This window comes from Pantherophis guttatus, chromosome 3 (assembly GCF_059756535.1).
Source record: "Pantherophis guttatus breed Tessera chromosome 3, ASM5975653v1, whole genome shotgun sequence".
NCBI lineage: Eukaryota > Metazoa > Chordata > Lepidosauria > Squamata > Colubridae > Pantherophis > Pantherophis guttatus.
The window spans coordinates 69687420-69714002 of NC_142065.1; the positions used below are offsets into that span (position 1 = coordinate 69687420).

At 39.8% G+C, this 26583-nt stretch overlaps 2 protein-coding genes across 6 annotated transcripts in view; both read left to right on the plus strand.

Annotated features, from left to right (window-relative positions):
* The window catches only part of DNAJC6 (DnaJ heat shock protein family (Hsp40) member C6), a 64671-nt gene extending 60164 nt beyond the window's left edge, over positions 1-4507 (plus strand). For 3 of the 4 annotated variants that reach the window (XM_034433280.3, XM_034433278.3, XM_034433279.3), the window contains 3 exons: positions 77-222; positions 925-1101; positions 2667-2918. In XM_034433280.3, the coding sequence (XP_034289171.1) occupies positions 77-222; positions 925-1101; positions 2667-2768 (425 nt within the window). In that variant the 3' untranslated portion in view covers positions 2769-2918. Of the gene's footprint in view, positions 1-76; positions 223-924; positions 1102-2666 lie in introns of all 4 variants that reach the window. The other variant, XM_034433281.3, reaches the window with a different exon arrangement.
* A 4594-nt stretch (positions 4508-9101) lies between these two features.
* LEPROT (leptin receptor overlapping transcript) lies at positions 9102-26121 on the plus strand. Of its 2 annotated transcripts, XM_034433277.3 has the most exons (4): positions 9256-9408; positions 10755-10830; positions 12218-12404; positions 23412-26121. In XM_034433277.3, the coding sequence occupies exons 1-4, from the start codon at positions 9393-9395 to the stop codon at positions 23526-23528; spliced, it is 396 nt and encodes a 131-aa protein (XP_034289168.1). In that variant the 5' UTR covers positions 9256-9392; the 3' UTR covers positions 23529-26121. The 2 variants fall into 2 exon arrangements, with proteins under 2 accessions (XP_087747202.1, XP_034289168.1); XM_087891076.1 differs by lacking the exon at positions 12218-12404 and having other exon boundaries at positions 9102-9408.
* The last annotated feature ends 462 nt before the right edge of the window (positions 26122-26583 follow it).

A 26583-nucleotide genomic window follows, 5' to 3' on the forward strand; every position in this document is an offset into this window, starting at 1 on the left:
AATTTGATCGTGTTAGAGAAATATTGAACTATCTCAAATCATGAAGAATAATACTTATTTTTATTTTACTGTTCAGATTCTAAGCCCAAACTGTCTGCTGATTTTGAGGATCTCTTATCTGGTCAAGGTTTTAATGCTCATAGAGACAAAAAGGGTCCCAGAACAATAGCAGAGATGCGAAAAGAAGAAATGGCCAAAGAAATGGATCCTGAAAAATTAAAAGTAAGCATTGGGATAGCTTAGAAAATTTCAAAATAAAGTTTCAAAGATGTAATAGGATGTATTAGTAATTAATTGCACATTAATTATGTATGCCATACAAAAATAATGTCGATATGCTATAGAAGCTTCTCAGGATATTTTGCATTGGGGTTTTTTTCTTTATGATTTCAAAATGTTAGCATCCACATGGTGACAGTGATGGTAGAAAGGAGGGGACAGAAAATGCCATTGAGATATTCAGGAGAGTAGTTTGAGATTTCTATATGATGAACTAATCATGGTTGTTTTCTGGAATTTTGAAACAGTCTAACCAAGTTTAGTCTAATACAATGTTCCCTGGAACCGCCTGGATTGGTGGCCCAGAGGGGGGAAAGAGGGGATGATTTTGTTGAAAGGACAGGGGTGTGTGTGCGTGCATATGGCCACGCACGCCCATGACATTCACAGTGATGCTCGTGCGAGTGGGGCCGCAAACACCTGCAATGAGGTTTGTGCAAGCGTGCCGATGCTTGCACAAGTGGGGACATGTGCACACACACATGCACGCACACTGGCCAGCCACTCATGCGTCCCAGTGGCGATTAGGCCACAGCCCAATAGAAGGCTGCGGTCCACAAGTTGGGGAGCTCTGGTCTACCGTAATAGGAATAATTACATCCACCTGTTTAGCTGTTTGATTCAGGATTTTATCTCTCTACACAGATCCTTGAATGGATTGAAGGGAAGGAGAGAAATATAAGAGCACTGTTATCTACCATGCATACAGTGCTATGGGAAGGAGAAACAAAATGGAAACCTGTGGGCATGGCCGATCTTGTAACTCCAGAACAAGTGAAAAAGGTTTATCGGAGAGCAGTACTTGTTGTTCATCCTGATAAAGTAAGAAACAATGTCTTGGGATTCAGGTCTTACAAAACTAATATTCTATGTATTGTTGCAGGTAACTTCAGATACCCAAACAATTGTACATTGTTGTTACCATTATTACCTTAAAATATTAAAATCTTCTACATGAGAGGGTGTTTCTTGGGATATACAATGTATTATCAAGTGTGATTCATCTTGATAATCTTTCATTCATACTAGATCTACACAGCCTGGTGAGAAGACTTGAAATTGATTGTCCTGTTAGGAGGAAGAGGAGAGAGATGGTTTAGGTGTGAAATCTCAGGATAATTTGCAATATTTCTCTTTTCAATATTAAAAAAAGTCTAGAAAGTGTCAATAGGTTTAATTTAACTAGGAAAAAAAGATTTCTTCTGTTTTAATCCTCACAATGACTTTTTTTAATTAAAAAAAAATCGTGATTTGAAAAACTAATAGCCCCAGGTTAGAAATAAATACTTAAAGCACTCCATAGATCACTAGGATTAAGGTTTGATTTTGTGATAACAAAATATTTTTTTTGCCAATTAAGGCTACATTAATTGGCAATCATTTGCCAGCTGACAAGAGTTCTATAATGCAAGTATTTCTTTAGAATAAATGAACATGTACAACCTATATCAATCGCACTATAAATGAACATGTGCAACATTAATTTTATTGTCATTTCTTTGTTGCTTTGATTAGGAAGACTTTCCTTAGATAATCAAACTGGATAAAATGTGCACTGTTCCACGAATGAATAATATAGGTTTGTGGTTTGATTTGTTTTAAAAACAAGACTTAGCCTAACCATCTGTTCGTTTGTCATGGAATAAATCTATGGGCTTATCTGCACTGCCTGGTTGTCCAACTCTTTTTGGAGGACAGAAATAGACAAGGTCACCCTCTAAGAATCCTCATTCACTTTTGCAGTGACCATGGGGCTCTGCTTCTGAAATAGATTTTTTCCTATTGCCTTGTCTGGAGGGGGGTCCTGTCAGTTTGGGATGAAGGCTTTAGTTGGCTTCAGATTGGTCTTTGTACTTCATGGGGCACTTTATGGAGGAAGGGCGGGCTTCAGCTGAGTATTTTTCTTATATCATTTAAACCTTTCTGCTACTGTAACTGAAGCAATACCACAGTCAGTATTATTCTTGCCTTGAAAGTCAAATTTTACTGGTTCATACCCCAATAGAATGTTAAAAAAATTATTCTCATTCTCTCTCTCTCTCTCTCCCTCCCTCCCTCCCTCCCTCTCTCTCTCTCATACACACACATTTCTCTTGTGAGGTTCCTCACAAGGTTCCTCCTTTGGCTTTATTATATATTTTTTATAAAATGAAGTGTGACCATTTCACAATTCCCCCACCCCCACCTAAAAACCTTTTCATCTCAGGTGACTGGTACAAAGCTAAGCCCTAGCCATAGTGTTTGTTTTTGTTTTTTAATTAAAAGTCCATGGAGAAAAATGGATTTGCCTAAGCAATCCCAAATTTCTGTTGGATATTTCTGTGTGCACGTACTTTTCAAACGGAACTTTGTACTTATTGAGACCTGTTGTTTTGCTTTTCTTTCAGGCTACCGGACAGCCATATGAACAGTATGCAAAGATGATTTTTATGGAGCTCAATGATGCCTGGTCAGAATTTGAAAACCAGGGCCAGAAGCCTTTGTATTAGCATTCCTCCTCAGACGTTGCTGTAGATCTGTGCTAGTGCTTGTATTGTTCCTTGCCACATGATTTTCACAGCTGAACTGATGTCTGGCTGGAGATGTAAAAGTATTAATACTAGCCCAATTAAAAAAAAAACTCTCCATGGACAGGAACAAAAGAGAAGGCTGATCTTCATGAATTACAGATGCAAAAAGAAAGGAGTTCTTGGGACTGATTTATAATGTTCTTTCAGATTTAAATAGGCATTCTAATAAACTAGGATTGTTTGCCTTGGAACAGGTGAGATGAAATTGTCTCTTTGCCTTTAGCAAAAGGGACTCTGTACCACCTTGGATGTGGCTTGATTTTGAAGTTTGTATCCAGAACTAACTCAAACTATGGTACATCTTCATTCGTATGCAGTTATTTAAAACACTCTCTTTCTTATCCCAATTGGCCCTTAAATTGTTTGTTTTATTATGTTTTGAATATGTCAGATAAATAATTGGATTATGTTGCTGGTAATTTATTGCAGCCTTAAGCATAGTATTGCATTTCAAGTTTGAGATTTAAGCAGACATTCTTCACAATAGTTGAATTGGGAGTTGCATCTTTAAATAATCTATTATATTAAATCAGAAACCTCTGGGAGATGATATCAAAATCAGTAGCAAGCTGTGTTGACTGTTCTGCACTAATAGAAACTGAAGGTGTGGTTATATTGCAAGCTTTTAAAATTCCCCATTGAGATATATTATCTTCTTACATACAGGTGAATCCTTGACTTTTCCTTTAATTATGTTCTTCCAAAATTTTAATCGAGTTCAATCGAACATAAGCTTCCCAGATCATTTTTAATACAACTTGAGTGCAACATAGGCTCACCTTCTAAGCCTCTGGAAATAATTTATTTTGTTAACTTATTCAAATGATGGAATCTTACCTACAATAGATATATTGACTCAAAAAGCAATAAAATACAAACATCTGTATGGTACCTATGAAGATAAGTGTTATTTTCACCTTCTTACAAAACTAATTTTACATAGTACTCTTTCCGCAGAGACACACGTAATGGCGATTTTATTTAGGGGTATTTCCTGAATGAAATCCAGTCACAGGCAACTATGCCTTATTTTTCCTCCTAAACAACTGTCATTAAGTCAGCTTAAGTCAGGAACAACCGTGTAGACCTGGACTGAGTATTATTGACCCTGAAGTGACTTTTGAAAATTGTATTTCTCATTTATTGAATGTATGGTAACACTGCAGTCCTGTCACACACTAGAATTTATTATACAGCCTATCTCCTCATAAAGCTGTTCAGAGATAGGTCTAAAAACACTGGGTGGAGGAAAATTGTCTGCATTTTCACTAGGAGGCTAGTGGATGGGCAGAAGTTTTCACTTTTTCTTAAAGGGAGGAATTTCAAGGTAATGTGAAAATCTTTGTCTATTTAGTGTTTTTAAGACAATCTGTTTTTCTGTTCTGATTTTCTAGTGAGAAACCCTTTTCTGCAGATACAGCATGTCAACCAGCCTACATTTATTTTTATATTACATGCCACCTTTTTGTTGTATCGATCCATTATTTATTGCCATTTACTGCCAATGTGAATCAAAAACATCAAGTTCTCCTTTTTTTATATATACAAGACATTAAGATGTTTGAAAAGTATAACAAACTGGATGTTATTTATTAACATATTATGAAATGTTTTGATCAAGTATGTGCTTGTCTATTAAAAACATTTTGGAATGTGAATTATGTTCCTGTGAATGGTTTTACTCCTTTATTTCCACCTGTAGATGCTTATAATGCTGTAAATAGATTTAATTAATATAGCAAACATTTTTTGAGATTTTACCAATGATTAGCTTAGTGTATCAAATTTATTATTTTTATAACTCCAGCTAACTCAAGTTTATGTGAAACACAAAGCAATCCTTAAGTTTCATCTAATTCAGCATCACGAAAAATTAATCCAGTTTAAACACCTCCTCTAACTGCTGTGTTTTATGCATGAAAATGAGACTTGCTATGCGATCAAAATGACGGAGACCAGGCAAGGTTTCCTCTTCTGTCTTTTTGATGCTATCAGGAAATAACACTTTTATTCAGGTGTATCAAGATTTTTTTTTCTTTTTGTAAATCTGCAGTAAGCCCATTGAACTGTGAATAGTCTGAAAGATCTGTATATATTAAAAACTTCAAAGAACTCACTCCATCTGATTTGTATTTATTCTTTGTGGAATAAAAGTTTGAAGATGTGGAAGGATAATAAGATGTACAGCTACATCAAATATGATGACATGGAAATGGTAAATTCGAATCCATTTTCTTTTTTAAATAAGCCTATAAAAGTCTGTGGTGATTGATCCCTCTCTACCGGTACAATTTTCTGAATTTATATTCTGGGGAACCTCCAAACGAAAGTTCCTTGTTCAATTATTATTTCATGGAATTTTAAAATATATAAAAATGATGCTGTCTTCTATCTATAGCTTTCCTGTGCTTCGACACTTTAAAAAAAAAATCTTTTCCTTATGAAAGAATATCGACTATTGCCTTTGGATTAAATTCTACCAATGTCCTCTGGGTATGAATGGTGAGAGAAGCAATAGATTAAATCGATATAAAAGAAGTATCAATTCTTCTTCTTCTTCACAGCAGTCTAACTCTTTAATATTATGCTGTGTGCAAAAAAGGTGGAAGTGAATGGACTTTTTTTTGTTGAAGCCACTTCATTTTGTTAGGAGACAAATTGTGCTGATGAAGTGCTTTTCTTATGTAGTTGTGGGCATTTAAGGCAGGGAAACATTCACAAGCATATGCCATATTCATATTTCAGAGCCAATTTAAAAAAAAAAAAGATCCCAGGGTGAAATAGCCATAATGCACAGATGGTACTGAGAAATAGATCAAAAAGTATAAAACAGGCATTTATAATTCAGGGATTTATTCGCTACAGCAGCCAATGGTAAGACCAGAACCAACCAATGGAAGCTTGGTAGACAGATCTAAACTTGAAATAAGGAGGAGTTTCCTGACTCTCAGAGGCATTAATAAATTGAATAACCTGTCCTTTTGAAGTACAGGGTCATCAGTGGACATTTTAAAGAGATGATTGAACAACTATTTGTCTCACAGTGAACAGGGTTTGGATTAGAAGACCTCCAAAGTTTCTTCCAACTCTGAGTCTCTGTTTACTGACAACACCCATCAACTGTAACTTGAACTTTTAACACTTCAAACTGATGACACTTCCACAAGAGCCTTGGTGGTGCAGCGGACTAAAGTGCTGTTAAGTAGCACTTAGCTGCCAGCTGCCTGCAATTACTGTGAGTTCAAATCTCACCAGGCTCAAAGTTGACTCAGCCTTCCATCCTTCCGAGGTAGGTAAAATGAGGACCCGGATTGTGGGGGCAATAAGCTGACTTTGTATAAAAAAGAACACCGCTTAGGGTGGTATAAGCAGGTATATACAAAAGTATGAAGGCTATTGCTTAACGCATTGTAAGCCGCCCTGAGTCTCTGGAGAAGGGCGGCATATAAATCGAACCAATAAATCTATATAAATAAAAATGTAAATGTCCGTTTGTACATAACCGCACATCTCCGAAAGTTCTTCACCGATTGCTTTCAAATTTTGACACAACGTTGCATTCGACTACGGGCGTGTTGTTATATACCTGTATTATATACATGTCACACCAGTGACAGGTAAAAACATGAAAAACATTGGAAAACATTGAAAGACATTGACAAACATTGACAAACATTGAAAAACAGCGCCATCTGCTGGATGTAAAACCAACATGGCAGCCTCCCAGCCCTGATTACGCTCAACAGATTTTTGCTTCTTATATTTAGACTCTCCATATTGCTTCTAAAAACCTGCGCATTTGGAAGGCAGAGATGCCCAAGAGCCATATCCTGCTACTAGACTCGCCAGGTAGGCAGCCGGCTCCCCGCCGGGAAGCCCTTGCAGCCGGCGCTTCTAGGGCTAGCCGAGGCCCACTCGAGCCTGGCTCTGACCTCCCCCTCCCCCTCCCACCTCGCAAACTAGCCTCACCCGCCACTGCTGCCCATCCCCCTCGCCAGCCGCTCTCGAGGCTCCCTCCAAAGAACACCTGGCAACGGGGCTGCCTGGGTCCTCTGAGCGGGAACCCTCCGTCCCTCACCGGAGGGAGGCTTCGGGGGGTGGAAACGGGCAGGAGGGAGGATGGCCGGCCCTCCTTCATTTCGCCTGGAAGAGCGGGGGAGGAGAACTGCAAAGCAGGGGTCCAGTGGGGTGTGCATGGCTCCTGGCTTTGTCACTTTCTTCCTTTGGGCGGGAAGCCCCAAACCATCCTCGAACCCCCGCCACACCCCCTCCCTCCCTCCCTTCCCTTCCCTTCCCTGCTATGTGTCTCCCCATTGAACCCCCAGAAAACATCTGTGTAGGGAGGACGGAGGGGCCCCCTGAGTTTCTGCTGTGGTGTGGAGGGCTGCGAAGGCCTGACCTGAAAAGATAAGGGTGATGGCGGGGAATGCAGAAGAGGCTGGGCCAGAGACAGAGATAAACAGAGAGAGAGGGAGAGAGAGACATAGAGAAATACAGAGACACAGGGGTGGGAGAGAGACACATACAGAGATACAGAGAGGGTGGGACACACACACAGAGATACAGAGAGGGTGGGAGAGAGAGACATAGAGATAGAGAGGGGGAGAGAGAGACACATAGAGAGATACAGACAGGGGAGAGAGAGACACATAGAGAGATACAGACAGGGGAGAGAGAGACACATAGAGAGATACAAAGAGAGAGGGGGAGACAGAGAGGGAGGATTTTGTGGTTCCCATTGTTTTTTAGCAACTGGTTCTCTGCCCTAATCACCAGCTGGGTAGGCGTGGCTCGGGGGCTATCATGTGACTGATGAAAGTGAGTGACGTCGAGTTGGCCATGCCCACAAAATGTTCATGGAGTTTGGAACTTCAGCCTCGCTCTTTTAGCCCAGTGTAAGCACCAGACTGGGCCACAGCAACGCGTGGCCAGGTACAGCTAGTAAATAAATAAATAAGGTCTTCACACTGCTCTAGAATTAATCATTCGAATGATTTTCTTTCCCTATTACCCTCTTCATCTGGGAAAAGAAGAAACCCATTTCATGCTTTTCTAAACATTTTGATCATGGGTAAAACTGCTTTTGAGGAATCCAAACAGTAAAAACTGGAATTTCATTTCCTGTGCCATTACAGATTTTTGCGTAGGTATAATATGTTCTAAAAATGCCAAATCATTTCTAAACATCAGCAGGCCCACAGGACAACATAAGAATCAAAGTATTCTGTTGTACGTTGAGTGATTTTTTTTTCCAGACCAGCTTCCCCACCCCTCGGCAAATTATCCCCCAAAACAAATGCTTCTTAAAATTAAAACCGGACGTAAATTTATTTTCCTCGAAAACTGAGATAACAGTAAAGCAAAAACCAGTTCATTTTAGTCCCAAAGGTGCTTTTTCAGGAGGTAACTGGACTTTCTGGTTTTTCTTCAGCTCTGGCTGGCTGGTGAGGAATGGAGGATTGATTCTCCACCATCCAGCCAGGGCTGAAGAAGCTTCTTGGATGAGAACGTCTTCAAAGAAAAACCAGTCCAGCTGCCTCTTGAAAAAGCACCTTTGGGACAACCATGACCTGGATGACTGAGAATCTCCATAAACAGTTCATTTTAGCTTGCAAATTCTCCTTTCCTCCTAAAAAGACACTCAGACAAAAGTCAGCCGGCTGGTTCTCAACAGGAGGGCTTGGTTGGGCTCTAACAGAATAACAAGAATAACAGAGTTGGAAGGGACCTTGGAGGTCTTCTAGTCCAACCCCCTGCTCAAGCAGGAGACCTTATACTGTTTCGGACTTCATTCCTGTCCTCTAACCAGATGCTAGATCCAGGATGATGGCTGTTAACAGATCCAGGATGTAGGTTGCACCTACAATACCTGGTTTCATACTTTTCATGTATTGTTACCGGTTGCATGATTGTTAAGTGCTTGCTACACAAAACGTTTTCTTTCCTGAGTTCCACAAATCAAAGGTACTAATGAGAAACTTTACCAAAGACATAACTAAGCCAGTAGAGTAATACCTACATATAAGAATGATAAAAATGACCCCCTAAAAATCGTATTTCCTTAGGTAACACAAGCTGTCACGGAGAGCGCGAGAGAGAAACAAACAATACAAGCAGAATTTATTTCTACTTTCTCGCGCGGTGGAGAAGCAAAAACTTCCTACACAGAGAATTCCTGATGGGGAGGAGGAGTAGCAACCCTCCCCCCACCCCCACCGTGAGATTTACTCGCAAGCTGGTGCTGTTCGAACACGAAGCAGCCCATCGGTATTCCTTTCGTGAAAGATCTTCGCTCGATCCCGCCAGATCCCCGAAGCGGTGGCGCGCCGTCATCTCGGGATGGGTATTTGGATATATTTTGTTTCTGTGAGGCAACTTCTTCCCATTTCTCCCTCTTTTTTTTTTTTTTCCCCTTATGGGAAGGGGCAGGCGTTCTCAAAGGACCACGTGAAGAGAAGGCGGAAGAAGCTTCCTTACACTCCGCCTCCTCTGCCTCGAAGTCCGGAAAGCGATCGTGAGAATCGCCCCTTCAAGGAAGGGGGCATGGCGGGGATCAAAGGTACAAGCCGCTTCCCCCACTTCTCTGGGGGTGGGTGAGTGGGTGGATTATCTTCAGGAAGTCGTAGATTTCCACCTTCTCATAGCGACCATCGCTGTGGCAACCGCATCTCTTCCCCGAGAGATCCCAAGATCTCTTATCTCTTTCCCATCTTGTCGCCGGCTACTCAGGCTCTCTTCGTAGTTTGGACGGCTCTTTTCTATTCTGCTGTTGCTAGTTGGTGGTGTCGCTTTCTCCTGCACCCTGCCTGGGGGTTCCCCAAAGACATTTCAGTCCCGCAGAAAACAGAGATCGAAGGAAAAAAGGATCCTCCCTCTGTCCTGCTTATTCAGCTGGTTCACTGGCAAGTGCAGTATGGACCTTTGGGTGCCAGGCAAAGTTTATTCTTTGCAGCGGCAATTCCTCCTCTTTGCCCATCCTCTAGAACAGTGTTTCTCAACCTTGGTAGCTTGAAGATGGGGTGGACTTCAACTCCCAGAATCCCCCAGCCAGCAACGCTGGCTGGGGGTTTCTGGGAGTTGAAGTCCCCCCATCTTCAAGCTTCCAAGGTTGAGAAACACTACTCTAGAAGCACTCCTTGACTGCTCCCTTGTCTCATCTCAGCAGATTTTTATTTATTTATTTTTTTTGGTGCATTGAAACCACTAAGACCAATTTGCCCTATTTCTGTTCCACTTTGTTGAACTATTTCTGTTCTGCGGCGTAATTAAAAATTCAAGCCAAAATCTAAGAACAGAAGTTCCCAATCAGGAAGGATAAGCTTTTGCAAGCGCCATCAAAGTTTGCTCCTTCGATAAACTGTAGTAAGTATGGAGGCCGCATTTTTAAGGGAAATATGAAATCATTCTATATGGTCAAGTGAAGGACATCTTAACATTCTATATGGTCAAGTTAAGGACTTCTCTGCTTAGAACTTCCATGATGTGTGCTAACATTATTTTTTTTATTTTTTTATTTTTTTTTATTTGATTTATATGCCGCCCTTCTCCGGAGACTCAGGGCGGCTTACAATGCGTTAAGCAATAGCCTTCATACTTTTGTATATTTTATACAAAGTCAGCTTATTACCCCCACAAACTGGGTCCTCATTTCACCTACCTTAGAAAGGATGGAAGGCTGAGTCAACCTTGAGCCTTGGAGAGATTCGAACCAGCAGAAATTGCAGGCAGCTGTGTTAATAACAGGGTGCACTAAACCACTGTACTATCAAGGCTCTTTTTTAAATTTTTAATTTAAAAATTAATTTTTAAAGAATGTCAGCAGCCAGTGATTTTATAACTATGTTTATGAGAGTTGGTTTATTAAAATTAAACTGAGTGTCATTCTTTTTATTTCTACTTTTACAGCTTTGGTTGGTTTATCATTCACTGGAGTCATTGGTTTGACATTTCTTATGTTGGGATGTGCCTTAGAAACATACGGGTAAGAACATATTAGTTTGAGTAAGAGAATATCAGTTCTTTGTTATCAATCATGTAAATTCTGAACACATTTATTTGGCATAAAAGTCTATAAATATAATAGAGTACAATTTGAATAGTAATGGTGGGATTAATACTTGGAAACGGTATGAAAAGAAAGGAAAACTGAACTAGTCCAGCAAAAATGTACCAAAAACAGAGGATTGAATAAATTTTAATTTAATTTAATTTATTAAAATTTATATGCCGCCCTTCTCCCGGAGGACTCGGGGCGGCTTACAACCATCACGTAGAGTAAAAACAATAACAATAGCAATAAATAAAGTTAAAAAAATATATAATTAAAATCCCACAATTAATTAAAAACTCCCAACAGATCAGACAATTTCAAAATCAGACAATGGAGGTCAGGGGCTGTCAGGAGCCCAGTGGGTAACTCGTTCCAGAGGGTCGGTGCAGCCACAGAGAACGTCCTCATCCTGGGCGCCGTCAGTTGACATTGTCTGGCAGACGGCACCTGGAGGAGGGCAGTCCTATGTGAGCGCACTGGGCGTTGGGAGGCCGGTAGGAGGTGCTCCTGCAAGTACCCCGGGCCCATGCCATGAAGGGTTTTATAGGTAAGTACCAGCACCTTGAAGCGGACCCGAAGGACCACCGGCAACCAGTGCAGCTCACGCAGGAGAGGTGTTACCCGGGAGTAACGGGAAGCTCCCGTAACAACCCATGCGGCCGCATTCTGGACCAGTTGGAGCCTGCGGGTGCACCCCAGGGCAGCCCCATGTAGAGAGCATTGCAGTAGTCCAAACGAGAGAATAAATGCATTCATATGTAGATCAAAGAAGTGGGAATTGGGGAAGCAGTACAAAGTGACTTATATACAGATAGTGCTCGACTTAAAACAATTCATTTAGTAACCAATATTATAATGGAACTGAAAAAAGTGACTTAAGATCATTTTTCGCATTTACGACCATTGCAGCATCCCTAAGGTCACATGATCAAAATTTGGACATTTGCCAATTGGCATGTGTTTATGACGGTTGCAGTGTCCCAGGGTCATGTTATCTTTTGTGACCTTCTGACAAGCTAAGTCAAAAGGGGAGCCAGATTCACTTAACAACCATGTTACTTAACTTATCAACTGCAGTGATTCACTTAACAACTGTGGCAAGAAAAGTCATAAAAAGGGGCAACACTCACTTAACAGCTGTCTTGTTTATCAATGGGAATTTTGGGCTCAATTGTGGTCATATGTCGAGGCCTATTTTATTTATCACGTGTGATGAGATAGGTATGTGAATGTATACAGCTGCATTTTTATATATGACAAAATAAGTTGATATTGCATATGCATTTATTTTAAACTCCTATTCTTTATCATTCTGCAGTACCTACTGGCCATTATTTGTCTTGATATTTTATGCCATATGCCCTATTCCTCACTTTATTGCAAGAAGAGTAAGCGATGATACAGACGCAGCAAGCAGTACTTGCAAGGAACTGTCATATTTTTTCACAACTGGAATTGTGGTTTCTGCTTTCGGACTTCCTATCATTCTTGCACGTGTTGAAGTGGTAAGTCCTGTAGCAAGACAATGAGAGTCAACATGTATGTGCGCAGAATTCTTGCTATGTGGAAGAATTCTTAACAAATGATTTCTGTTAATTAGCACATTTATAACATTGTCATTGAAAAACATTGTATACCAGGTTCTTGATACAATAGGACCGTTTCTTTCAGGCATTCCCTTCATAAGTGCCAGGAGACATTGCATTAATATATTGTGCTAAATTATGGTTTAACAAATCACAACTTCAACCACAAACCACAAGCTGTTTTGGAAGTGATCATGGCTGGGTTTTTGATCAGATAATCAATATATTTTATTGAGGTCACAGAACAATAGTTAAGATTTATGACATTGCTTCAGGCAATAAGAAAGAAAATAACATCAATAAGAAAGAAAATAGCATACAGGATTAACAAGAAAAAAGATGACTTTTTATCTTCGTGTACTTTCTACTGCTTGTAATATTGCCATGTCTGGCAAACTGCCAAACAAAATTGTGTTATTTGTTACTTTGAAACTTCATCTGCAAGCAAAAAGTTCAGATAAAAGTTATCTAGATTTTTGTATTAAGGAAATGCCATAGATAATCATTATGGAGTATGCAGTACAGAAAAATGGGTTACTATTTCAGTTCTCTCCCACGAATATTTGCTGGGAATTGGGAGGAATTGCTGAAGGGATGCTATTAAAAAATGCAAAAATGAACATTCTCTGATGCTTTGGAAGAATAAGCTGTTTTTTTTTTTTTTTAATTTGATTTATATGCCGCCCTTCTCCGGAGACTCAGGGCGGCTTACAATGCTTTAAGCAATAGCCTTCATACTTTTGTATATATTTATATATTTATACAAAGTCAGCTTATTGCCCTCACAACTGGGTCCTCAATTTACCTACCTTAGAAAGGATGGAAGGCTGAGTCAACCTTGAGCCTTGGCGAGATTCGAACCTGCAGTAATTGCAGGCAGCTGGACTTAATAACAGGGTGCTTTAAACCACTGTACTACCAAGGTTTGAGATGTTTTCTGTCTGCAGATTAAATAACTAGTTCCTAGTTAGTATATTTGCAGAGATTCTATCTTGATGAACCAAAACTAGTGATATGTGAATCAACCTGTTTTTCAACAGTTAAACTCATGCAGGCCCCACCTGTGGCTTGTTGAATTTCATTACTTGCTAAAACATATGCCATGACTTGTTGACTACAATGGCCTATTTCTGTATTATGCTAAATTATAATCTAGCACACTACTACAGGAAGAAGAGTAAAAAAAATATTCACATATTTAGATGATAGAGTGTATATTTTTAAAGAGGTGGTGTTATTTATTTTCTTTAATTTTGGACTTTGAATTATTTTTTCATAATTTGTGTTGGAAGTTGCAAAACTTGATTTTGATATGTACTATCTCTTTTTTTTCACCAGTGGGAATAAGTGTACTGCATGAAAGGTCCTTGATGCTCTCTGAGCTTTGTAGTTTTCTTGCAAACATTTCATTACCCAAACTATATAATATCATGTATATTATATAGTTATACATACATACATACATACATACATATATGTATGTATGTATGTATGTATATGTATATATGTATTTATATATACAGTGTGTATATATGTATACAGGGGCATGGTGGCTCAGTGGTTAAAGATGTTTGGTATTCTGACTTAGGCTTCCTGATATAGTAAAAAGCACACAATTACTCCCAAACCCCCCCCTTTTTTATTTTAATGGCTGTGAATTCCTTTCATTCACAGCATGTACTGAATCACTAAAAGTTTATAAATAGTCCAATAGAAGTCTGGCACAGTCCTTCGGATAAGGCTGGTAAACACCCACCTTTATCTTCTTTGACACGCTGCTAAAGACTTAATTGGCAATTATCTTGGCAAGGCCACATGGAAACACAGAGTCAAAAATGGAGCTTTTGGACACCATCCAAAAATGGATGGTGTTGGTACAAACCAACACCATCCACAACGTTGCTTCCTGCAAAGGCCCAAGTGCCTTTGCTCTTCCTTTATGTCTTATAAGAGGGGCCAATCATCTCCAAGCCTTACTCCCAAGTTGTCCCTTTTGTTTTAACTGTTCTTGCGCATTCGCACACTAGGAACAGGCTCCTCTGTTATGTCTCCTGTTATGAGTTTGCACATAACTCCCAGATGGTCCTGGTCCCATCTCTGCCTCCGACGCAGAGCCCTCATCCGAGCCTTCTCCAGACTCCAGGACTGGCCCATGTTCCTCCACAGCCTCCTCACTGTCCGACTCTGCTGCCAGTTCTGCTGGCAGACCATAACACTTGGCTTGTCAGCTAAAAAGCTGATAGCCCACGTTCAAGACCCGAGTGCTGCACAATGGCATGAGTTCCTGTCCTTGGCCCAACTGCTGTCCACCTAGTAGTTTGAAAGCATGCAAATGCAAGTAGATAAATCGGTACCACTTCTATGGGAAGGTAATAGCATTCTGTGTGCCTCTGCATAATGTCATGCTGGCCATATGACCACGGAAATGTCTATGGACAACTTTGGCTCCCACAGCTAAGAAACAGAGCAACGCCTCCTAGAATTGGACATGAGTGGATGGGGGAAATCTTTACCTTATATGTATGTATGTATGTATGTATGTATGTATGTATGCATGTATGCATGTATACAGTGTACTGTTGTGTTGCTATATACAACAATAACCCTGATAAATTTTGGTTACATTTAGAATGAATGGAAAATGCAACAGAAGTAAAAATATATTTAGCATTGTTGCATTACATTAATTTTACATCTCCTGTTACTCTTGGTTGCTACATTCAGTGATGAATCTCCTTCCAGTCCATTCACGTTGTTCTCAATATTAATTCTGTGTACCTTTATTTATTTGTTATTTTTCAATTTTTAAAATCCTGCCTTTATTGTTTTTATAAATAACTCAAAGCAACAAACATACCTTCCTCCTCCTATTTTCCCCACAATAACAACACTGTGAGGTTAGTTGGGCTGAGAGACAGATGTTTATTATACCGTATTTTTTGGAGTATAAGACGCTTCGGACTATAAGACGCACCTACCTTTTTTGGTGAGGAAAACAAGAAAAAGAAATCTGCCTCTGCCTCCCAGCAATTTTGCCTGGTTGCAGCAAACAGCAAATAGCCTGATTTACTTTCATTTTCGTTTTCAGCATAGCTTGATTAGCACAAGAAAAAAAAAATCTGCTCCCAACAATTTATCTCCTTGCAGCAAGCAGCAGAGGACTGCACAGCAATAGGCAATGGCAATCCCTGCAGCCTGAAACAGCTGAGAGTTGGGAGGAATCAACTTGTGCTAATTAGGCTGTGCTGAAGCTAAAATGGGCTGTTTCTTGCTGCTTGCTGCAAGGAGGTAAATTGCTGGGAGGCAGTGGCCAAAGGGTGGGGGCCAGTGGGTGGGCAGGGCTACATTTGGTGTATAAGATGCACCCAAATTTTCGCCCCCTTTTAGGGGGGAAAAAGGTGTGTCTTATACTCCGAAAAATACGGTAATTCTATTGATTGTGTTTGTCGTAATATACTGAGTGCCCAGTAGGATTAGTTAAGCAATGGGATACCCAGTAAAACAACCCAATAGATTTCTTCAGAGTTTTTGAGCTTGTCTTGATGATTAAATAATGGGTGCTCTTATTAAAACATAATTATAAATATATCTATAGTTCTCATCTTAGGTTATAAGGTTGTTTCTCAATTTCTTGATTCCATTTTTTTTGTGTTAATTCCTTGACTTGTTGCAGTTATAAAATTGTCTCTGCCAATTTCTGAGAATATTAGCAATAACACCTAATATTTTCTGCTATACTTTTGGCTAAGTGTATTTTTTCTCATGAAAGATACAATATAAGAAAAAACCCAATTCCACAGTCATACCACTAGAGGGAGCTCTAATTCTTTCCTATTCTTACTAAAATAAATTTAGCTCCTGGTTAAAAATATAAAATGGAGAAAAACATTTTCTGACAATTTTCTTTGGAGAGGAAATGTAAGCTCTGTCATATCCATAGATCTTAAGATTCATCATAAGAAAATAAATTAATAAGGCACAATCCTATCCCCGCAAATGAGGACTGCAGCCAAGAAATTAAAAGACAGTTGCTCCTGGGGAGGAAAGTTATGGCAAATCTAGATAGCTTACTAAAAAGCAGAGACATCACCCTGCCAACAAAAGTGCATATAATCAAGTCTATAGTTTTCCCAGTTGCAATGAATGGCTGTGAAAGTTGGACCATAAGGAAGACTGAGCGCCAAAGAATTGAGGCCTTTGAACTATGGAGCTGGAGAAGACTCCTGCGAGTCCCTTGGATTGCAAGGTGATCAAACCTGTCAGTCCTAGAGAAGATCAACCCTGACTGCTCTTTAGAAGGCCAGATCCTGAAGATGAAACTCAAATACTTTGGCCACCTAATGAGAAGAAAGGACTCACTAGGAGAAGAACCTAATGCTGGGAAAGATTGAGGGCAAAAGAAGAAAGGGATGACAGAGAACGAGGTGGCTGGATGGAGTCACTGAAGCAGTAGGCCTGAGGTTAAATGGACTCCAGGGGATGGTAGAGGACAGGAAGGCCTGGAGGAACATCCATGGAGTCACGATGGGTCGGATACGACTTTGCAACTAACAGCAACAACTTGATATTGTATAACCAGCGTGAAGGGACATGATGGCTCAGTGGCTAAGATGCTGAGCCTGTCGATCAAAGGTCAGCAGTTCAGCGGTTCTAATCCCTAGTGCCGCGTAACGGGGTGAGCTCCCATTACTTGTCCCAGCTTCTGCCAACCTAGCAGTTCGAAACCACGTAAAAAATGCAAGTAGAGAAAATAAGGACCACCTTTGGTGGGAAGGTAACAGCATTCAGTGAGCCTTTGGTGTTTAGTCATGCCGGCCACATGATCACGGAGACGTCTTCGGCCAGCGCTGGCTCTTCGGCTTTGAAACAGAGATAATCACTGCCCCCTAGAGTTGGGAACGACTAGCACTTATGTGCGAAGTCAACCTTTAGCTCAGGGGTGAAATCTAAAATTTTTTGCTACCGGTTCTGTGGGCATGGCTTAATTAGTGGGTGGGGTTTGGTGGTAAGGTGACTGGGAGGGCGTGGCTTGTTGGTCAGGTGGGCGTGGCCAAGTCAATGTCACTTCTTTGCCCTTTTTTAACCTACAAAACACAACACAACACAACTGGCTCACCCACAATATAAAAGCAGCTGTGTTAGACCCAAAATGGCCCCTGCAATAAGCAGGAACCTCACACAGCCACAAAAAGCCCAAAGTTGCCTGATTAGCAGGCAACTCAGCTGGAATCGTCAGAGCTTGGCTGGTCAGAGCCATTTAAAAGAAAAAAAAGGCTCTGATGATTGCGCGGCTCAGCTGGGCATGGGGGGCGGGGGCAGGGATTTTTGCTACCGGTTCTCCGAACTGCCCGCTGCCATCGCTACCTACTCGCCCGAGCCGGTCCGAACTGGGAGCATTTCACCCCTGCTTTAGCTTTACCTTTAACTTGATATAGTACTGATTCATTGATGCATTTCTGAATCTTAAAAGCACATGTCATATAGCTTTTACATTTTACAAGCCGAATGGAATACAGAATAATAGAGTTGGAAGGGACCTTGGAGGTCTTCTAGTCCAATCCCTTGCTCAGGCATGAGACCCTATATTGTTTCAGACAAATGGTTGCCCAATCTCTTAAAAACATCCAGTATTGGAGCACCCACGACTTCTAAAGGCAAGTTGTTCCACCTAGTAATTGTTCTAACTGTCAGAAGGAGAAATTTCTCCTTCATTCTAGGTTAGGTCTCTCCTTATTAGTTTCCATCCATTGCTTCTTGTCTTGCCTTCAGGCGCTTTGGAGAATAGGTTGACTCTCCTCTTCTTTGTGGCAGCCCCTCAGATACTGGAACACTGCTATCATGTCGCCTCTAGTCCTTCTTTTCCTTAAACTAGACATACCTAAGTCCTGCAATTGTTGTTCTTATGTTTTTTATTTTATGTTTATTTATTTTTATTTTTATTTTTATTTGATTTATATGCCGCCCTTCTCCGGAGACTCAGGGCGGCTTACAGTGCGTTAAGCAATAGCCTTCATACTTTTGTATATTTATACAAAGTCAGCTTATTGCCCCCACAAACTGGGTTCTCATTTAACCTACCTTAGAAAGGATGGAAGGCTGAGTCAACCTTGAGCCTGGTAAGATTCGAACCTGCAGAAATTGCAGGCAGCTGTATTAATAACAGGGTGCATTAAACTACTGTACTACCAAGGCTCGTTTTAGCCTTCAATCCCCTAATCATCTTTGATAAAGATGATAAAGCATAGATTGGTATCAATGGCATGCAAAGGACAATCTAAAACGTATCTATTTTGAATTAAAACTCCACTATTAAATGAGGTTTTCTCTGTGGCAAGCATGTTTATGATTCTTTCAGTCTTAGCGTCTTAGCTGTACTATGAAAAATAATTATGAAAATACCTAGAGTGGGAAAACCAGGCACAAAGTATTTAAATCTATTTTAGTTTTTGACCAAATATAGTAATAAAATAAAAATGGGGACATTGGCATTTTAATATTGAAATAGATTATCTGGTTGAAATAGATTATCTGATAGACAATACTTGGGAGACTAATCACAGAAGCATAGGCTTCCCAAGGGGATTAGCAACATAAAAAGACTGAAAGCCCTTCCGTTTAATGTGTATTACATGCATCTCATGCATGTACAAAGGGGCAGGATTTTGATTATCTGGTGCTGTCTGCTATTTAGTCATTTTTATCTGCCCCACAGCACACTGGTTCAAAATTGTCTTTGAGATATCTAGTTAATAAAGTACCACTGCATTGGGCTCAGCTCTATAGACAAATACTTCCCATCTCTCTGTGATGGAAATGGGTGGATTCTAAATTAGATAGATAGATAGATAGATAGATAGATAGATAGATAGATAGATAGATAGATAGATAGATAGGAGAGAGGGAGAGAGGGGGTGAATGGATGGGTGGGTGGGTGGGTGGTGGACAGATGATAGAGATAGATAGATGATAGACAGAGAGACAGACAGACACCATGTTTCCACTGGGTCTTATATTAATTTTTGCTCCAAAAGATGCATTAGGGCTTATTTCCCAATTAGGTCTTAGTTTCAGGGGAATACAGTACTAAATGTATCCGTCTGGTTGACACTCTTAACTGGGGCTTATTTTGGGGGTAGGGTTTAAATTACGAGCATTCTGAAAAATCATGCTAGGACTTATTTCAGGGAAATAAGTTGGGAACAGGATAGATAGATAGATAGATAGATAGATAGATAGATAGATAGATAGATGATAGATAGAGGCATTGCTTTGATGTCATTCATCTGTTGCAGCCCTTTCTGGACCGGGACGCCCTGCGCACAGTCACTCACGCCCTTGTTACCTCCCGGTTGGACTACTGTAATGGTCTCTACATGGGGTTCCCCTTGAAGAGCACTCGGAGGCTCCAACTGGTCCAGAATGCGGCCGCGCGGGTGGTTATGGGTGCAACCCGTTGCGCCCACGTGACACCCCTCCTGCGCGAGCTGCACTGGCTCCCAGTGGTCTTCCGGGTGCGATTCAAGGTGTTGGTCACCACCTTTAAAGCGCTCCATGGCACAGGACCCGGGTACCTTCGAGACCGTCTTCTGCCACCAATAGCCTCCCACCGGCCAGTCCGCTCCCACAGAGAGGGTCTCCTCAGGGTGCCATCGGCCAAGTCATGTCAGCTGGTGACACCCAGGGGGAGGGCCTTCTCTGTGGGAGCCCCAGCCCTGTGGAATGAACTGCCCCCGGAAATACGTAAGATGTCCGACCTCCGGGTGTTTCGCTGCGCACTCACACCCTATTGTTCCGCCAGGCTGGGTTAGCAACATAATTTTAAATTGGATGTTTTAAATTTTTGGGGTTTTAAATTAAGCCAAATCTATTTAATACTTTTAAATTATTTTAAATTGATGTCTATTCTGTTTTTAAATAGGCTGTACACCGCCCTGAGTCCTTCAGGAGAAGGGCGGTATAGAAATAAAATTATTATTATTATTATTATTATTATTATTATTATTATTATTATTATTATTATTATTATTATTTATCTGCTGTCTGCCTCCCCATTTCTTTCTCTTTTGTCAGATTTGCCAAATTTAATAACTTCTTTGGGGAGGTTGTCCATCATTGCCAGAGGATAAAATGCGTCTTGCTTTAACATTTTTATAGGATCTTTTGAAATAATAGTTCTTTTATTTTGGTTTTTCACAGGATAGTAAATTATATCTGTAAAGAAAAACTTGCTCTCAGGACAGGAATTGATTCATGCCTTGTAGTGTGCTTGATTTACAACTCCATGATACTCTTCATAATATTTCATCAAAGCATTAATGATTTGAACCTAAGTGAGAAGTCTGTCATTTTTAAACATGCTTTTGGTGCACTTTCTAATTATGGTATCCCAAATCCATTATGCCACATAATATTCAAGCACCTCTCCATTTACTTGTTTGATGTGAAACGGAACATATGTGCATGTTTCCCTTCTCCCATTTTCTCCTGCCTTTGACATCACTTCGTTTGTTAAATTGCAATTTTCCGTGACATCTGAATTGGGGAATTATAGTTTAACAAAATTTGGAAGTACTGAAGTATGAAAAACAGAGATGAAGGATCAAACACAGACAGCTTGCGTCTGATCAAACAAACTGCACCTGGACTAGGATAATTATATCTGAATTAATGTATCTTTGACCATGTTACTCACACTTTTCAGACTTTCTTCTGTTATAATTGCTGGCTGAAAGATTTAAGGCTTCTATTTCTGAAATTTTCCTTGAAGCGATGGATGTTTCCAAACTCCGTGCTGTTCCTATAACTAAATATGTCTTATAATACATCGTTACTGTATACCACTAGATACAAAACATAATGTGATGAAACAATGTGCTTGACCTCTTAACTTCCCTTTTTAACAATTTGAAGCTTGGCATATTAACATTCTTGCACAATATTTAAAAAAAGTTCTCAGTTCTCATGGGGATTGTTGCATTAGTTACAAAACCTTTAACTTTGGCACAAATATACATTCTCTTTACAGAAACCATGCCAGGCCACCAATAGAGGGGAAAAAAATTATAAGAGGAAGAAAGATAAACAATGTCATGTCACCCTAAAATGATAATTGCTATGTTTTAAGAGTAGACTGAAATTCTTTGCGGTTGGGGCATCTTTTAACAAACAACTAATGGACTTCTATGTGCCTAAAAAATTGTCCAAAATTTCGAGCCAGTCGTTAACTTTGGTTACGATCTTCCAGTACTTTATTGGTGTCCACTGGTTTTCTAAGGGCCTTTAAACTGCAAATCATGGCTATTGTATTTATTTTCTTCGACATAACAAGTAGTTCCCAACTTACAATTCCAATTGAACCCAAAATTATGTTGATAAGTGAGACATTTGTTAAGTGAGTTTTGTCTCATTTTATGACCTTTCTTGCCACAGTTGTTAAGTGAATCACTGCAGCAATTAAATTAGTAACACAGTTCTTAAGTGAATCTGGCTTCCCCATTGACTTTGCTTGTCAGAAGTTCGCAAAAATTGATCACGTAACCCCAGGACGCTGCAACTTTCATAAACATGAACCAGTTGCCAAGCATCTGAATTTTGATCATGGGGTTGCTGCAACAGTTGTAAGTATAAAAATGGTCATAAGTCACTTATTTCAGTGCTGTTGTAACTTTGGTCACTAAGTGAATGATTGTAAGTCGAGGACTACCTGTTCATATATAACAATGGCAGCTTTTCCACCTAATAATTTATAACATGCCAGCTTGATAATTCTTCCCCATAGCACAGGGGTTTCCCAGCCCCCGGGCCCACTATCGGGCCATGGCCCATTCGGAACCAGGCCACATGAGCAGAAGGCCAGTGCACACACATGCAGCCTGACTTTCATGAGCAGTGGGCCGGCACACATGCATGCAGCTCAACTTGCATGAGCGGTGGGCCGGCATGCATCTCACTTCTTCAGCCTATCGCTTGCGTGGGCCAGTTCCCCTCTTCCCCCCATCCCCATCGCTGGGCCACCAAGCCATAAAGGTTGAGGACCTCTGCCACAGCAGCTATAGGTTAGAATCATAGAGAAAATGTGTGCTGTCTTTTATTGAAAAGTAGTACGAATTCTGGTGCCTGCCACTACTATCTGTATTGTTGTTACTTTATTAATTCATATGTGATTTTTACTGTATTTTATGCCTACATTTTAGCTTTATTAAGAATAGGTTGTGTATTTTTATTGCATTCTCTGGCTTAAGAACAGAATAAAGATTTTATTTTTATTAATTATATACTGACAGGTTGGCACATAATCAGAGTTAGAAAGCAGTAGTTGATAAATGAAAAATATTCAAGTCATGAATGAATTCTGGAATTAACAATTTTAGGAAATTGCTTAAAGAGATGTATAGCAGTATGGACCTTATATAATACTCTAATATAATAATTTAAATATAATATATTTAAATGAGCATGTTAAAAAAAATAATCTTGTTTCTATTCCACTTCTCAAATTTCAGCCCAGATTGGGGTGAGGTAAGGAACTTCTTGTAGTAGGGGAAATCCAGACTTACAGATTTGTACTGATAATAGGAAACTTCTGTTTTATGTTGTGGCTGATAGCTTACAAATAATTCTTCACAATTAGCTTTATGCTTTGGTGGATGAGCTTTCTTGTAAATTTTCATTAATTGCTCTCTTGAGCCATTCGAGGACTTGTAATTGTTTTTATGTCAAGTTTGTTTTAGCAAATTAGATGATGAGTTCTATAATGACTACTAATTACATAATTAGTAGTTCTGTTGGTTCTTAAAATTTGGTGTTTTATCTTAAGTGCTTTTACCATCATGATGTTATATTTCTTTGGACTTCTCTAATGCTCAAAATAGCCTATATTTTGTATTAATGAATGAAAGGTTAATTTTATTTTATTTTCTATTTCAGATCAAGTGGGGAGCCTGTGGCCTTGTGCTGGCTGGAAATGCTGTAATTTTTCTTACAGTTTTAGGCTTTTTTGTTCTCTTTGGCAGAGGAGATGATTTTACCTGGGAGCAGTGGTAGAATTTACTGAGATATTAATCTACAGTATGTATGTTACACAGGGCTTCCTTGATCTTTGTTCATTTACTTATTATTATTGTAGTGTGTATATGGATATACTATGTATACATATGCACATTAGCGTATGAATAATTTGATCAGTATTAGCTTAACATAAAGGACATGTACCTTATATACTAGTACCTTTATTTCATGAGATGCAAGTAAATTTCCACAGTACTGGGGTGAAGTTTTTAGAATGCAAGAAAAACTATGCAAGTAAGGATTATTTTGTAATAATGGGGCGCTTTCTTCTGAGTTTTTGAATTAGGAATCACATTTGCAATTTGGCTTTAAAGCAGGATAATAAAAGATATTAATTTATCTTCAAGGTAAACACATCATAATTCTTCAATATAAGCTGTTTACTGTTCAAAGAATCAGCATATTAAATCACCCTGGTTTCATACAGTTTTAAGGAGCACTTGCCAGATCAACTGAATTTAGAGCAAAAAGCCATCTAGATATCCTTTTATCTTCTGCATGATTCAGAAAATGGGACCCAATCTTGTGTATGCCTGGATTGGATCCAGATCCAGATCAGCGAACAGAAAAATTACTTTCCTCCACTAGAAACTTCTTGTCCAGCAGAAGAACTCCACTTTTGCAATATAAAAAGATGCAGCAATCTTGCAATGTTCTAGAACCGTGATGGCGAACCTATGGCACGCGTGCCACAGATGGCACACGGAGCCATATCTGTGGGCACACAAGCCTTGCCCCAGCTCAGCTCCAGCATGCATGTGCACGCCAGCCATCTGATTTTTGGCCTTCCGGGCCTACCGGAAGTCAGGAAATGGGCTGTTTCCGGCCTCCGGAGGGCCTCCAGGGTGGTGAGGAAGGACATTTTCGCCCTCTCCAAGCTCCAAGAAAGCCTCTGGAGCCTGGGGAGGGTGAAAACAGGCCTACCAGTCCCACCGTGCCATCACATGCCAAAAGTGGGGAAAGCGCGGGGGGTCGCGCACACATGCCAGGGGGTCGGGGCACGGGAGGGTATTGCATGTGGGCACACATGCGCGCAATCCCCCCATGCTTCCCCCGCTTTTGGCACGTGACAGCAAAAAGGTTAGCCATCACTGTTCTAGAAGATTGAAGAGGTTTTCAGAACATTGGGAGAGAAATGCTTGGGTGGATAGGTTGGACTAGATGACCTACAAGGTTCCTTCCAACTCTGTTAATCTGTTAAATGCTCCCATGGTCAGAAAACCTCTCAGGGTCAGAAAACCTGTTCCCAACTTAACAATATCGCTTTTTGAGAATCCCATGTATTCCTTTAAATAAAAAGCTAGTTTTTATAAGAAGTTGCTATACCATGGATACCTATCTGGTAGTAGGTTTCGTTTAATATGAAGCATATTTCTGAGTAAAGATGTGCCTTATAAATACTAAATAAACACTTTGCTTTGGTCTCTGTTGTCCTTTAGAAAGCTACAGTGTATTTTCCATCCCCAAATAAGTAGACAATTTGTGTAGTAAAATGATCTTTAAGTTTAATAATGATAACTTTTCAGTAGATATGAGACTTGTTTTTTTCCCTTTAAAATAGGAATGCGTTCTTTTGAAGATGAGGGAAATCTGTTTTGTTTGTTTCTGGTATAAACTTAAATCACTCCTATGTTCCTGTGGGTAAATTGTTTGAAACAAAATTGTTAGGTTCATAAAGATTCACAATAGCTTTAAGTAACAACCTCCAATTTAGTCATCCTACAACTGTATGTAAGCAAATGTACTGTAGTAGTTTTCATTAGATTATAGAAAAGCAAATTCAAATTTGCCTCTCAGGCCTGGAAGCAGAGGTGATATTCAGCAGGTTCTGACCAATTCTGGAGAACTGGTAGCGGAAATTTTGAGTAGTTCAGAGAACCGGTAAATACCACCTCTAACTGGCCCCGCCCCATCTATTCTATGCCTCCCGAGTCCCAGCTGATCGGGAGGAAATGGGGATTTTGCAGTAACCTTCCCCTGGATTGGGGAGGGAATGGAGATGTTATAGTATCCTTCCCCTGCCACGCCACCAAGCCATGCCCACAGAACTGGTAGTAAAAAAATTTGAATCCCACCACTGCCTGGAAGCCATCATTTGTATTATGGGGTCTAGGGAGAGAATGTTTAAATAATTCCCAGGAATTTCTCTATGTTGAAAAGGAATTTTTTTAAAACTACAATAACCAATGCAGTTTTGAGTAGTCTCTTTCGTTTTGGGGAACATTGAACATAAAGGAATCTATGTAGTTTAAATATCATTATATATACTCATTATATTATTTTGTTTCCTTGATGCCCCCCCCCAAAAAAATTTCCCTGCCATTTCTGTACAGCCACTACATCCAACTTAATGGAAGGAACGCACAACCCTTTACACATATGTATAAAAACTGCTTTGCTTTCAGGGTCTGATTTTGAAAAAAAAAAGTTTAGCATTTTCAGACTTGGTGCATATAAAAACTTTATAATGATTTTATAATCTGTATCATGTGAAATACTGAAATAGTGCAATATGTTTGTGATCTGAAACACATATCTTTGATCTTTAATAAAATAAGATTTTAACATTTTTGTTGAGTATCCTGAATTACTTTGTGTCAACTTGCATCTGATTAGAAATGGCAACTAGTTAAAGATTACATTGATCTTACGTAAAACAGTATATGCCAATAACAAAAACCCTCTGTAGCATTTTTTTCGCTATACAGGAGAGAAAATCCTTTGAAACATTTCAAAGTCAACTTGTTTGTATTTTCCTATCTAAAATGTGTCCTTAACAGGAAGTATAACAAATATATTCCATACAGCAATGGTTGTTGGCTTTAAAATGTGCTCCTTTTTAATGTATACAGGTAGTCCTCGATTTACAAGTTTGTTTAGTGACTGAAGTTACAATGGCACTGATAAGTGACTTATGACCATTTTTCACATTTACGACTGTTGCAGCACCCCCATGGTCATATGATCAAAATTCAGATGCTTGGCAACTGACTCATATTTATGACCGTTGTAATATCCCGGGGTCATGTGA

What these genes read in the sequence shown, in the direction of transcription:
- LEPROT (XM_034433277.3), top strand. An exon ending in TGTGCCTTAGAAACATACGG is followed by an intron (nt 10,831 to 12,217) that starts GTAAGAACATAT and finishes ATCATTCTGCAG; the next exon opens with TACCTACTGGCCATTATTTG. An exon ending in TTCTTGCACGTGTTGAAGTG is followed by an intron (nt 12,405 to 23,411) that starts GTAAGTCCTGTA and finishes TTTCTATTTCAG; the next exon opens with ATCAAGTGGGGAGCCTGTGG.